At 40.8% G+C, this 14,742-nt stretch overlaps 1 protein-coding gene across 1 annotated transcript; it reads right to left on the reverse strand.

Annotated features, from left to right (window-relative positions):
• Positions 1 to 1,793: 1,793 nt before the first annotated feature.
• Positions 1,794 to 9,388, reverse strand: msl2b (MSL complex subunit 2b). The gene is made up of 3 exons (XM_026180272.2): positions 7,946 to 9,388; positions 4,262 to 5,628; positions 1,794 to 3,419 (listed from the first exon to the last, which is right to left on the reverse strand). Exons 1-3 carry the CDS (start codon positions 8,085 to 8,087, stop codon positions 3,120 to 3,122), a joined length of 1,809 nt encoding a protein of 602 aa, XP_026036057.2. The 5' UTR covers positions 8,088 to 9,388; the 3' UTR covers positions 1,794 to 3,119.
• Between the last annotated feature and the right edge of the window lie 5,354 nt (positions 9,389 to 14,742).

Consider the following 14,742-nt stretch of genomic DNA (forward strand, 5'->3'; position numbering starts at 1 on the left):
AAAGAAATTGTTACTGATTATCATTATTATAATTTTTCCTTTTTACAAGACATATTATTCAGAAGAGGCATGGCACAAAAAAGTCTGAAAAAGAATTAAATAAAGGTATGATAAATAACTATTCTGTTACAAATAGAATTAAAAACATGGAGACAGATTTTTTAAGTAATGCAGAAGAAGATGAAACAAACCAAGTATATCAGACATCATGTTTAATAATTAAGCTAAAAAATGATTGGTAAGATTGTGGCAATATTTATAACTATTTTAACATTTTGCACAATCTTATTTGCCTTAGAGAATAAATAATTAGAAATTAACCCAGAAATTACTTAGAATTGTAATAATATAGAAGGAACTGGGACAAAATCTATTGATTACCTATATTTTTATTCATGTCAATTTTAAAAGAAGTTAAATCTAATGAAAAGTTTCCATTTTGTAGAGTTTTTAGGTTTGTAATAGAAGTATTTAACAAGCTTTGGTAAATAGCAGAACATATTATATTGGAGACTTGTTCTCACTCGACTGACAGTTGTAAACATGATCCACAAAAATGTGAATATTGAGATATGAAAGATTACTGAGAAAGGATGTAAACATCTGGATAAAGAACAGAAATTGCAATTAATAATTTCTAGACACACACATATGTAGTGTGTGATTGTTTAACTTCTAGGCAATAAAAGTTCTTTAAAATCACATTTTGGGGATATGTTAACAACCTTTTTAAATTCTCTTTTAAATTATATTTACTAGTGATTCTACAAAGGCATTTGTTTAGTAAATTTGAGGAATGATAATACGGTTCACTTTGAAAATGCTTTAAACTCGTGTAATAAGAAGAATGCTACCAAGTAACAACACTTGCTTCTAAACTAGACTTTGTGGATGGCAGTTAAATTGTTTTTAAATTTTTAATTACATTAAAGTCTTCCATTAAAGATTTCCTGATATCCAGTCAATTCTTTATGAGCTGTGTAGAATATAAACCTTGACATGAATAAAATCTGTGATTTTATTTATTTTTCACGACATTTTTATCGGGAAGTTTTACAAGAAAATTTCTAAGGTTGTTTATTTAAGTTTATTTTAACCCTGTAATGTGACAACACAAAGTCACTTTATTGCACTATTTGTTATTTATGTATAACGTCAAGATATTTACATTGATTTCAGATTTGTTTTGACAATATTAGACAAAATAAACGTAGTTGTTCTCTCATATTCTTTTACGTACATACCATTCTACTCATTAAGCTATTTGTTCTACATTTGTTGTGTTCAAGCTGATTTTTGACTGTTGTAACAAAAGAATATCCAAACCTTTGGACAAGTTGATCTTATCTTACTTAGAATTGATACTTCTCTGCAAATCACGTAGCAGAATAAACCACTGGTAACCTAAACATTACTGATATAAAATTACATGAAGAAAGCATTGCCACGTTTTAGAGAACTGGATTGTTCCCACAGTCACAATTAAAGCCAAGTTTCATTGAATCAAAATCATTCCTGTGGGTCTAAATTTATAAAATGTGTTTGCTGTTTTAACCTTTACGTCATAAAGGTTTATTACTACAAAGGCATTTACAGTTACATCTGTAGTCCAGTCAAAGTGGCTCAAAACTGCTTTCTAGCCAAGGCATGTTGCTGGTGCCAAATAATTACTGCAGCATTAGGTCCAACACTGCCCACTACTGCCTAACTTCAGCAGTGCTGACAGATCAATAAATGCTTTCAACATGCTTAATCTCAGTGATAAAGGGTAGAAACAAATAACCACACAACACTTTGTAAGTTTCTGATTTTCTTTCTTTTTTGTGGAAATATGTTACAGTTATATTACAGGTATTTAAATGCCCAGAGGGAGAACAAAACCCTTTTTGGAGACACCAGAAACTAACGCTAAGAAGAGGACGACGACAAGAACTTAACCGGAAACAAACTGGTGCCCAACACGTAACCTCTACGTTAGGAGACGTCCAATAAATACTGCAAATGTTGTTAATGCATTTTTATTTAAAAGAAAACAAAACAAGACAAGGAAAACAGGTGTGCTCTCCTCCTTTTGAGTCCTTTGTAGTATTTAGCAGCAAGTGTGTAGCTTCCAGAAACCAAAAAAAACTTGTGGAAAAGCAGTGCACAGGGCCTGCAATCAACCAGAGTTTTTATACACAAGTAAGAACAACAACAAAACATAAAAAAAAAAAGTGGGATAAGTGCTGAAGTTTTACCATCTTCCTGCCTCAAAACTCACCAAATCATCCAACCTTCCCCAAGCTTCAGGATCTTTAAACATTCAAAAGACGTAATCAAAACTCGGCTGGTGGTTTTAATCATTTTTATTCCTTACGTATAAGAGCTTTTATTTCTGGTGGTTTACAAAATCTACTTTTACCAGTGCGAAAACATTCTGGTTGAATGCAGACATCTCCCCGCTTTACATCGGCTTCCATTGGATTTAAAGTAACTTATAAAATATATCATAAAATGTCTTCTTAAATGGAAACCGATAAGTCCATGTACAAAAGGTTCTCTCTTATATATAAATTACACCAGTCTCTGATGAAGGTGGTGGTGACGATGTCTCCATTCCTGCTAGTAAGGTTCATCTTCAAATAAAACCCTCCCATACACACTCACATGCTCAACGCACACACACACAGACATGGACACACAGACACATACACACACGCTGAGAGCCGTGTGACCGTGGTCAGCACGCCCGACTTAGCTACACAACATGCTCTACATATTACCCATAGTAGAGAAGAAAACAACAACAAAATAAACCCCTCTATACCCACTGAAATGAAATCTCTGCACATACAGTAACGCTACATCTCCTCTTTCTTCTTCTCTTCTCTGTATGCAAGACCACAAGCATGGTGCAGTTTCGGGCGTTTGGATGGAGGGCGCCTCCTCAGCTTCAGCTGGTGACCCTCGCTGCCGCCTGTCACTGTAGCTGCCTTTGTTCTGGCTCCGCCGCTGTACGAACCGATGGGTGACGCCACCCAGCAGGGTGAGGGAGGGGCGGCGGTGGTGGTGGTAGGGGTGGGGGAATGTGTGTGACTACTGACCGCGGAAGGGGGGGGGGGGGGGGGGGGGGCCGGACCTCAACAGTCAAACCGCATCTCCAGCGAATCGTCATAGCCCCGGTTGTCGTGCCCCGCCCCAGATAGGAAGGCGGCCGTGACAGGCGCCCCCGTGGCTGTGGTGACGTTAAGGAGGGTGTTGCCTGGGGAGCTGGTGGCCGGGCTGCGCAGGGCCGCTGCGGCGATACTGGTGAGGTTGATGCCCAGCGTGAGCCGGGTCTGCTCCAGAGCTTTCTCTGGCACGGCGAAGGCCTCCAGCTTCTTCTCGCCATTGGCCATGTACGAGTTCTGGCAGCCGCGGCAGATGCAGTCCAGGCAAGCCTGAGAACACCGAATGGGATCAATAACATTTAACAAAGAACAACATAATAGATGATGTTTGGGTTATAGCTGCGCGTTTTATTGGTCTTCTGGTTCACTTCGACATTATGTTTTTGTTTCTTAACGAACTTTGGAAACCACCTTTAAAGTTTCAAATATAAATAAAGGTATTATTAAAAAGTAAATATTAAGTTTAATTTGCCTTCTAACAGTTTTCAAGACATCTCATCACTTCTACACACTTCAAAATGATTGCCTGTTGTGTAATCTGCATATAAAAGATGGATGTAGCCACTGTGATGTCATCCGTGGATGGGTGAAGTCCAGTAATGAAGCCTCAAGTTAAGCGTTTATGGCATAATGATCAGCTGGTGACATTCGAGTACATGCCTATTGACCGACAGCATGTCAGCAAACCTGAGATAAGCCTACTTTCTGATTGTAACAATGATCATAATTTACAATACGGACTTAATGTTTTATTCAATATGACCATAAACTAGTGACCGAGCCCATAAAGTCACCAAGAAAGTGTTTACTGAAGGCACAGAAAAGGGGAACTGAGGGCTGGAGTCACTCCCTCTTGTCCATTAAGAAAAAAGTGCAGTTTTCAGTGGCTATGTCCACCTTACAGTTGAGAGCAGCTATTACCACTCAACACACAACTTACAGAAAACCAAAAGCCGTCCATTGCTTTGATTTGAATTTACAGTTTAATATGATTATTTTCATACAGAGATGCCAGTTTCTTACTTCAATACAATGCAATTAGTTTCAATTTGATGTGATAACAAACAGAAGCGATTTTATTAGTGTATGGATGGTGTGTGGAGCATTCTCACCTTGCGGTTTGAGTAACAGGGGCAGCGTTGCCCCCTACAGGTCAACACTGAGGGGTTCTGGGTAGCCCGGCCGCACTTGCAGCCCTTCTTCTCCACAGGCTTCTTGTACAGTGGCTTCGAGGGGCTGGGTGGGTGTGTGAGGGGGTGAGCGTGAGGGTGAGGGGGTACTCTGTCACGGGGCTGCGTGCGGGGTTTGGGGGCCCCTTGCCTGGCCTTGGTGTACGACTTCTTGGCGGCACCGTGGTGCTCCACAGTCTTTTTCAGAGCCTTGTTGGGGACAAGTACAGTCTTACCCACCTTTGGGGTGCTGCCATTAGGTACCGGGGCTAGGTGGGGGTGAGGCGTTGCTGCAGGGAACTTAGGTTCCTGTTTGGTGGTGGCACCAGGGTTGGGGTGGTGGGGGGAACTGTTGGCACCAATGGGGGGCCCTCGTAGGAGGCTGGAAATAGGGAGGGGCTGCACCTTCTCGCTGTCGCTTTCTGAGCGGGAGCGTTTGCGGTGGCAGCGAAGCGGTATACGGGGGGTGACTGCAGAGGGCTGAGGAGGGGGCTGCAGTGAGGGCTGCGGGTGTGGTTGGAGGCCACGGGAGCTGTTCTCTGAAGGGAGGGAGGCGATGAGGCGGGATGAGTCTTGGCCTGATGGGCAGTGAGGCCCGTTTCGGCTAGACTGAGGTACAGAGGGGTGGCAGCCTGGCTGAGAGTTGGGCTCAGGTGAAGGGTCAAGGTCAGACTCCGTCTCTAAAGTTCTGAGCACCTCCTCTACACTCAACAGTAGTGGCCCCCCGCCGTGTTTCAGGTCGTCCCCGAAAGCGCCGATGTCACAAAGTCCCGTCTCTGAAGTGCCTGTAACACTCATGCACACTGGGATCTCCTCTGAGAAGCTCTCCTGCTTCGTGGTGATGGGGTGCAGTCTGTCTGAGCTGACCAGGCCGTTACAGTCATGCAGTCCGTTAAAGCCCACGGGGCTCGGTTCTTCCACCTTGAGCTCCTTTGTTGCTGGACCGCCATCGGGCTGACCCACCTCAGAGGTCGACACGGTCTGTGACAAACGAACAGAGTCTGAGACATCCTCCGCTTCTGGCTCACTCTCCGCCAATGTCAGGCCCTCATTGAGGATAGCCTGCAGGTCAGGTGAGTCACTGGCAGCGCTGGCTATGTGTGGTGCAAGTGGCGACTGTGTGATGTAGAGACAGAGCTTCCTGTAACAGTGGACGAGCAAAGAGAGCTGCCGGTTTTCCTCGAAGCGGGAATAGTCCTTGCACCAGCTGCAGGACGGCTTCAGCTGCATTCTCTGACCCTTACAGCCTCGACAGACGTAATGCTGACATGACGAGTTGGTGGGAGCGATGGGGTCCTGCAGCAGGTTGCCTGAGCATGAGAGGACAGGGAGAAAAGGTAAAAAAAAACATGAATGAAATTGCAGATATCACAGGAACAGGCAGAACAGCCCACATAGATGATTAAGTGGCCATTGCAGGATCCAGAAAAGACAGCATGAATTTTTATTTCTGGTGTAAAATAAGCCTTTGGGGTGTGAATGGGCGAGTAATGATGTCCATGGGGGGGGTGTCACTCCACCTCTCAGCTTTGGACACTGGTGGGGCACTAGAAGAAGATGACTGATGGGTTCTCTTCCTTTTATACCGCTGTGCAAACACTAAAAAAACGAATACACTAAATTTGCTAATAGATTTCAAGCAAATTTATGCCTATTTGCACACTTCTGCAAATAACAATAAATACAATAATCAGTATTTATCATAACAAGTTCAAAGTGAGGTTGCCGTTTTTGTGTGTGTTTTTTTTTAAATAAATGACACAGCATGTGGTCTGCATATATTTAAGGTAATGAGTCTGCATTACCCTAGTTAATGTTTACGGTCCTTTGATAAAGGTTAAAAGTGTATATTTTCCTTTGGGGATAGCAAAAATGTTTTATATGCATGTAAAATCATAAACATAGCAACACGCCTGGTAATAAAATCTTTAACAAGCCAGCAATCATCATTAACATGAGATAAATTATGGCTTTATTTACAGACGATTGGTTCCTTTTTGCCACAGCTTCCTAAACTGACATGTATTTGTAAACCTGAGCTGTGCTTGGAGGTTTTCCAGAGTGAAAGACAGCCTCTCTTTCAGGGGAGCTTCCTGCTAGAGAGTGCAGCTGCAAAAAGAGGGGGAAGGGATGAAGTTCCATTCACAAGAAACAAGCAGGCCTACACATACGGCTCTGCCTGTTTGACAAATCAAGCATAACTCTATATTTAAATGTCATAAAGACTATTATAGCCATCCATCACAGAGGACATGGAAGTTTCTCAGTCTTCTTGCAATCACAGCACCATAAATATCACCTTTACGTAAATAAATGCATAAATAATTCATCAAACCATCCATTTACTGAGAACCTGCAAAAACAGCAGCCACAGCTTCCTCTCTATATTGGAAATGGTATATACACTCACTCTGGCCGAAGGGAAATGCAATGCATTTTGTATTGGCGGTGAAAACCCTGTATTAAATATACATTAAAAGGTTGACTTTAATATCCAGCCGAAGAAATGCTCCCTATACTTTTATTAAAGTTCGTTTTAGTTCAGTGAAGTAAACACTGTAAGGAGCAGTCTCCTTAAACGACTCCCTTTGCTTTCCTTTCCTAGATGGAGTTGAACATTTCTGTATCTGAGGAGGAGGAGGGTGAGAAAGCAGATTAGGTGCTCAGCATCCAGCATGTGAAGGGGCTGTTATTCAACAGGATGAACCAGAGAAACGCCCAGATGCTGCCAAACAGCACCCAGAAGGGGGTGTGTCAGGATGGGTGTAGCTGTGACTTAAGATGCGTTCATGACACCTCGGAATTTACCATATAAACAACCTTTTGGAGAATACAGCAGTTTAACAATGCAGCTTGATTTAAAAAAAAAAATTACAAATTTAAAACAGAACCTGTTAGTTATAACAATAACTAAATGCATAAACAAAAACAAATTATTTAGTCAGTATTGAGATCACACTCATTCAAAGTTAAAAAGAAAAGGGGGGAGGTGTCTTTAATTCAAAGGATTTCCTTTAAATGTAAGCAACAGCAAATAAATAGCTAAATGTGAACTAAAATATATCTATAAAATGTTCTTAATGTGTTCATATGGAAAGAAGCATTTAATTTTAACTTAATTTTTTAAGCACTCGCTCTGGGGAGGGGGATTCTGGATTTACTAAACTTACTTAAAAATAAAAACATGTTTGTCTTTTAAGTTAAGCAGATTTCCTAAAACTACGACCCAGCAAAAAAAATCCAAACAGTAGTTGCCAAATACGTCAGACATAATACTGGCTATAGTTTGATTACCTGGTTTTCATGATCCACAGGAGCCAAAATCGTAAATGCAATTAAATGTGGTTCATTGCCCAGCTCTAAATTTAAGTAAAGTACAAGCACTTCAAGACATATTCAAGTACAACACTTCATATGCGCGACAGCTCAGTTTCCACCATGCTGCTGACTTCTTTTGTAATGTACTCAGACATTTCCGTCAGTGCTTGAACGCAGCACCATTTAAAGGCTCACTCCCACTGTTAAGACAGCTGACAACGTTACCTATAAAACATCCTCTCAATAATAAACACACACATATACACTGGCTTGCTGTTAAATTAAACTATAATATAAACTCACACTTACCGCAGACCAAGCAGGAGAGGGACTGGCGGAAAAACGGCAGGAGCTTGCAGAGCTCCGCAAGAGCCCGGGGGTCTCGGGGGTCGCACTGCAGCACCGACCGGCTCGCAGACACGAAGAGAGAGGTCGCATTCACCGGGTTCATCTCAGCTGTCTGGGCCCGGCGCTCCAGATGTATTAATACGTTAATAAAAACACACCAAAGTCACACAAGAGGATAAACAAACTACCCGCAGCTCCCGCTTCCCGTGAGATAAAATTACTGTTTTTATCAAGGGAGTCCGGTGGGGGCTTTGAAGGGGGCATATAGGTGGATGTCACGGCTTCAGTTCCCGGTTGCTAGATAAATCCCACATGAAGAGTGAAGATCCAGGTTTAGTCATCCCCGGTCACATCCAATCCATCTTCAATGCGCTGTCTTAGCTTTGAAATCACCGCAGCCTCCGATCGGAGATTTGTTTGCATTAAAATGCAGCTTCATGCGCACCGTTTCGGTTCGTTTCCTTCCCATACGTAATTTAAATTAAGACAAAGCATCGTGAGGCACTCCTTCCGTCGCCAGTGGCCTTTTTAACGCTTCTCACAGACACAGCTGGCTAGCTAACTAGCTAGCAGCTCCGAGATTCAAGCAGGCTACTCTGTGACAAAGTGGCCCGGTTTGCAATCGTACTCCCATGATATCCCCATAGTCCACATGCATGCCTGTCCCGAGTTGAGCTGGTGTCACACAGAGCATCAATTACCCCACACCGGGGCGTCAGCGGCTCCTATTTCCTCACTCGGTGCAGCCCCAGCAGGCTCGTTATGGTTGTGTTATTGTTCGCAGAGATTCACGGCGGCTCGAAAACAAAACAGGCCGCCTCGGCTTCAAAAGCTCCTCCTCGGAGAGAAACGCCGACACCCGCTCCTAGACAGGGGAGCTAGCGTGCGGACGAGCAGATGGTGGCGTCCGAAACAAAAATAATATCGAAGCCGCCGCGGTTCTATCCGTGTGGAGCCGAGCAAGCCAGCGGAAGCACCGGGCTCTGGTGACAGTGCTAGCCGTCAGAGCTGCGCCGGGAAGCCGGCTAAAAAAGCAAGGCCGCTCCCCTCTTCGCGGGATTATCGGGAGTCTTTCGTTCTCGTTTCCCTCCTTGGTGGGAATGTGGTGGGAAAAGGGGAGTTTATCAATCCTTCTGGAGCTTTCTTTAGACCTCCCGAATATCAAAGGAGAGAAAAATGATTAATTTCCCTGTTTGTGTACCTTGCTATCGTTAGCCACTGAGTAGTCCTCACACATCCCATCGCGTTTCCTACACATAAACAAGGGGGCGCTGTTTCTCACATCTCGCGAGAACTCGGATAAGGCGGTTCAATTAAAAAAAAAGGAAGAGCGGTAGATCTAACATATTGAGATGATTTATTTCACTTTTTAAACATAATAAACGAAAATTAACCTTCCAGATAGATAGATATTTTATTTTTCAAAGACCACCTTGTTGAAAAAAGCATAACCTATTCTTGGTTTTGATTTAGGAATAGTGACTGATATTTCTGATATTCACATGACGTTTTCATTTCTTCTTTATATCTAAGAAGGCAGTAAGAAAGTCATTAGATTACATTCATTTTTTCTAAACATGACGATGGCAGTGAAAGTGCCCACTTTAAGACTTCACAACTAGACTTAAAATCCAGTGGGCAGCTTTCATCTTCTGTACTCTTTTTGGTACAGTTGGTATGCTGGTATAATGTATGTCACATGTGGAAAAAATGTGCCATTAAAAGACAAAAATCTGAAAGACTATCCTTCCATTGTAAGTGTAAGGCACAGTTTCACTACTGCTGTTAGTGCAGTGACTTCCTATTGAGAAATACTATTACACTTAGTTACATTCAACTGATGACTTCTTCAGTTTCACACTGGGGTCAAACTCTAAATGGACTGGTGACCTGCCCAACGTCTATGCCCTATTATAACTGGGTAGGCTAGTTTAAAAGATGAATAGATTATATTTTTCTACACACACACACAAAAGGAATTTAGCCTAAAATGACTATTTCTATATTATTTTTTAAAATGACATACTATGCTCATTTGAAGCTCCATATTAAATTCTCTATATCTATATCATTGCAATTTATTGCAATTTTGACTTTTAATTTTACTTTGGTATCCACAGTGTTAACTACGTCACACTTTATTCCTTTGTATTTCCGTGCGTGGTGAGAACTCGGTGCAGTTCAGAGATAAAACCACGGTGTGGTGGTGTTTGAGAACCAGAAGGTTGACCAAAGAAGGGGGAACACGGAAAGAGAGGATATAAATACATACTCACGGAAAAGTCAAACTAGTCTTAAAAAATGGCAGCCTGTCTGATTGAAACAAGCTGATATCTATCAATGAACTATCCCAGAAATTACCTTCTGTTTCCTCTCTCTTTTTTTTTCCTTTGTCTGCAAGGCTGCTGACCACCAGGGACTTTCCGTTTTGTCTTGTTGAGTTATGCGGAAGATGCATTTTCAACAGCATGCTACCTTACCATCCAGTCACAGCACAAACAGTTGGTCAGCTTTGATAACTGATGAAATTAAAAATTTTAATTATCAAATAAGTGTTCAGCTTTTTAAATGTAATCACTTTCTGCTCTTTTTCGTTAAGCCTAATAGTGAGCTAAAAACTTTCATTCATTTGACAGCTGGTTAGACAAAACAAAACATTTGAAATCTTAAATAATTAATAATTGGATAATTAATCATGTAATAAAAAAGAATCAACGAATCAGTGATGAAAACCATTGCTGTAGCCCGTCTGTAAGTTTCAAAGTTCTAGTATTCCCGTTTTAAACTGACAAAAAGTGTGAATTTCCGTTTCACTAAGAAGGCCAAACTTAGCATATAGTTTACTGACATGCTCTGACACACTTTTATGAATAGATCTAAACACAAAGCTGCCAACCAGCCATCAAACGCCTTTATTTTCCTTTATAAGGTCAGCCAGCATAAGACATTCTGCTCATAGATGTATATTGCCTTTGACTACACTTGACAGTGTTGACTGTGAATATGGCTGCTCAGAATCCATGACATCTAGGCCTCAGTAGGGCCTCAGAACACAGCTAGAGCCAGGGTAGACCCAGATGTGTCTGTTTTTTGTTGTTTTTTAATTTGTAAGTCTTGATTTTGACATAGTTAGTGAAGTTTACTCTGTGCAGTAGAACAACACGTCGTAGTTGCACATAAAAGATTTCAAAGCCACAATACCTGAAGCTTTTTCAGTCAAAGTCTCATCTTATAGAAACCTTTTAGTTTGTACATACACGGGGTAAAAGGTAAAAGCAGTGTATTGCATAGTGCTTTTCTGCTCAGTCTGAGCACTCAGAGCATGTTATTTACTACACTTTTTGAATTTGTTCAACTTGTGTGGGTTTTATTGAGCAATATAAAGTTCAATAAAAGGTGAAGTTTTAACAGCTGTTCAATGACTTTGCCTGGCTACACAATACATACTCGAACTGCTGTTCCTGCAGTTTCTCAGGCAGAAACCTGTTAAATGTTCCCAGCTCATTCTAAAAGACAAAAGGCGACTGAGCGTTTGCTGTTAGTGCTCCTCGGTTGTGGAATGACCTCATCGGTGTCTTCTTTTTTAGTCACTGCTAAAGACTTGTTTATGTCATAAGGGTTTTTTGAAAATCTATTTTTTATTTTTGACATTGTTAGGGAAAATATTCTAAAACACTTCTTCAGTAAGGACTCAGAGAAGAGAAAGACACAGAATTCTTGCTAGCAAGGGCAGCCCCCTACTGAGAGACTCGCACTAAGAAACTGCCCCGGTCTTTATTTATACTTCTGTGTGTGTGTGTGTGTGTGTGTGTGTGTGTCCTGCTGATCAAAGGGTCATGAAAGCACAAAAGGTACATCCTTGGTCAGGAAGAGGGTAATCTCCCCCTCACCCTAGATGGTTCACCCTAGATAACACAGTGAAGAAGTCCAGCAGTTCATCTAGACAAAAAGGCACTTAGACTAAAACAGACATAGCTATGTTAAAACAATAAAACAAGGTACGAACTCTCATGCTCCCAGGACGTGGGGGTGCATTCCTGGAGTGCACACCAAGCCTGCAGCCTGTTAGAGATCACACACAATTGATTATATGCCTCTAAGTATACATGGTTGAATATTTCCTAATACAAATAACTACAAGCAGTATTCTACCGTATGCAAACTTATATCACTAAAAGATTATACTGACTACTAAATACAATTTTCCATTGACAGACATTCTCAACCAAAGTCCATCTTATTCTTTTAATGTACTGTTTTAAAATGTAGTTAAGTTATTAATCACAGTGGAGTCAAAGCGTGGTTTTGTTCTTTGTCTTATTTTGACCTTACACCTGTGTCTTGCGTGTCCTATCTTTACCCGTATGTAAACTGTTCTAGTTTGTTCTTTTGTTCTCCGTTTCTGGGAAGCACTTTGTACTGCTGTTTCTTTTAATTGTTATATAAATACATTTTGCTATTAGTGTTCAGAAGTGCAAATATATACAAAAGCCTGCTGATAAAGACCATGAGATGTGGAAAAAGCGTGAAAATTAAAGCTATAACTGACACAAGTATAGTTTGAATGTTTCTGATATACACGTGCATTCCATGTGCAAGAGTAATTCCTCTTTTAAGGTTAAACAGTGTCTCATGGAACCATGACTGTTTCCTTTTTTCGTTTATTATGGCAACCGTGGGTGCTACAAATAGCTGGTTAGTCAGTCTCTGAGGGCTATTCTTAGCACGTCTCTGATCATGCCCATGAGTTTGGGTGATTCCCCTGCTGTTTCTCACATGTGGCACCAAGAATAGTTTGTCTATGCTGAAATAATTAATCGAGCATTCATTAAGATAATTTGTGTTGTATTGTTGTATTATTTAAGTCTTTCTGTTTTAACATCACAAATCTGTGCAGCAGCTTTTATGAGTCCACATTCTGTCTACTTGTACAGTTCATAATATCAGCACATGCCTTACAGTGACCACTTGCATCTACTCAGTTTCAGTTCCTTCAGCTTCAAGTGGAGGATCGTCACTGGTGACTGGGCTGTAACCACAGACTCGGCTGTGGTTACGGCCAAGAGACCGAACAGCAGTCTTCAGAGGAAGAGCCCTCAGTTGTAATGTCAGTTTTATGAATGAGTTCAAAACGACCAATAAAAACGGACACTGAAAGAAAGAACTATAATGTGGTGGCTGTCAGTTGAAAGCAAAAGAGGTAACAGAGCTCCGATTACAGACAGCAAAGCATCAAAAGGCCATAATGAATGAAGCTGTTATTAAAGGTTGAGCGATTTTGCTTTATATTGGTGGACTTTGTTGAGAAATAGTTATATTTTCCAGAGCTTATTTAGTGCTATAGCTTGCTGTATGCATTTTAATAACAGGTCAATTTAGGAGAAGGCCAGCTGTGAGAGAGAACTAGGTCAGAGGGTGACAGGTTGTTGAACTTATCTTCTCTTCTCATTGCACATTTTTCATCAGTCTGCCTGTGATTTTTCAGCTACTTACCTATGTCACCTATGTCTGCTGTGCAGGTTTCATCTCCTCCCTTCATTATTACCTGCTCTACTCTACTGTGTTTCACCTACTTAATCTGTGAATTAACTCACCAAATTGTCTATAAATTTCATAGCAGTCTAGCATTCCTCTTGTGACAGTCGTCTCACAAATTTGACACAGATCAGTTTCCTGGTTTTTGCATCTTCCCGCTGTTTGTGTGATTGGGTTGTCTTTCCGTTACTTCTAATTTGAGGTGTTATCATAAGATTTGACCTTTTATTACAGTGCTTTCCATAAAATAGCTCTATGGGCTAATTACCGCTGCCCCAAGATGATTTTTGGTAGTATTTGCATGTGTGCGTGACGTTCTGTCTGTAAACACAATCGTGTGAAAAGTTGTAAAGGAATTCTTTGTAGGTGTTTAGAGTGGGGTCATGTTAACAAGCCGTTCTAATCTGTCTGGGCCTTCAAGGACAGCTCACTGTTTTATTGGCCGAAAATTGACAAAATGCCTTATAACTTAGAAACTACGATTCTTACAAGTGTGGCGGTACTTATAGAAAGTACCATATAAAGATCATATCCAATCTGACCTCTGACCTTTCCTTCAAGGTCATTAGATTCATCTGAATGTTAAAGTGATAATTATACTATATAGAGCTATTTAAAATTATGTTTCTCCTATAAGCATATAAGAAGGTCAAAGGTCATGGGGATTCTAAAAATCACGCTACTCTGGATGTCTGGATCTCTTTGTCAAGTTCAAATGAGGCCAAACTTTTATAAAATGTCTTTCTCCATCTCTAAATACATATATATGTGTGTGTGTATATATATATATATATATATATATATATATATATAGATGCCAGTTACTTCTGGAACTTTTGACTTTAGTCCATTCAAAACTCTTTTGAGCTTTTTTGTTTACAGATGAAATGACTCATGTTTGCAGATGCAAACAAGAAAAAGAAAGCATGTCCAATTTGCGCCAAGTTTATGTACGTACATTACGCATATAATGGCAATTGTCTGTATATCTTTTGACTTTTTCAGCCAAAAACATTTGGCTCTAAACTGGAATGTTTAATGAAGTTGTGCAAACTGTATAAAAACTACAAACTAAATGGGAAGAACTGATACTCTCAGAGAGACATATATTCATCTGCATCTATACTTTCCTGGAGGATTTTATTAAAAGTTTAATCCCGATTATGTGCTTTTATTTGGGGATAAAACCCAAAGGGTTTCTCTTAGTTCTCAGCAGTATTTTC

Source organism: Astatotilapia calliptera, chromosome 9 (assembly GCF_964374335.1).
Source record: "Astatotilapia calliptera chromosome 9, fAstCal68.1, whole genome shotgun sequence".
NCBI classification, from domain to species: Eukaryota; Metazoa; Chordata; class Actinopteri; order Cichliformes; family Cichlidae; genus Astatotilapia; species Astatotilapia calliptera.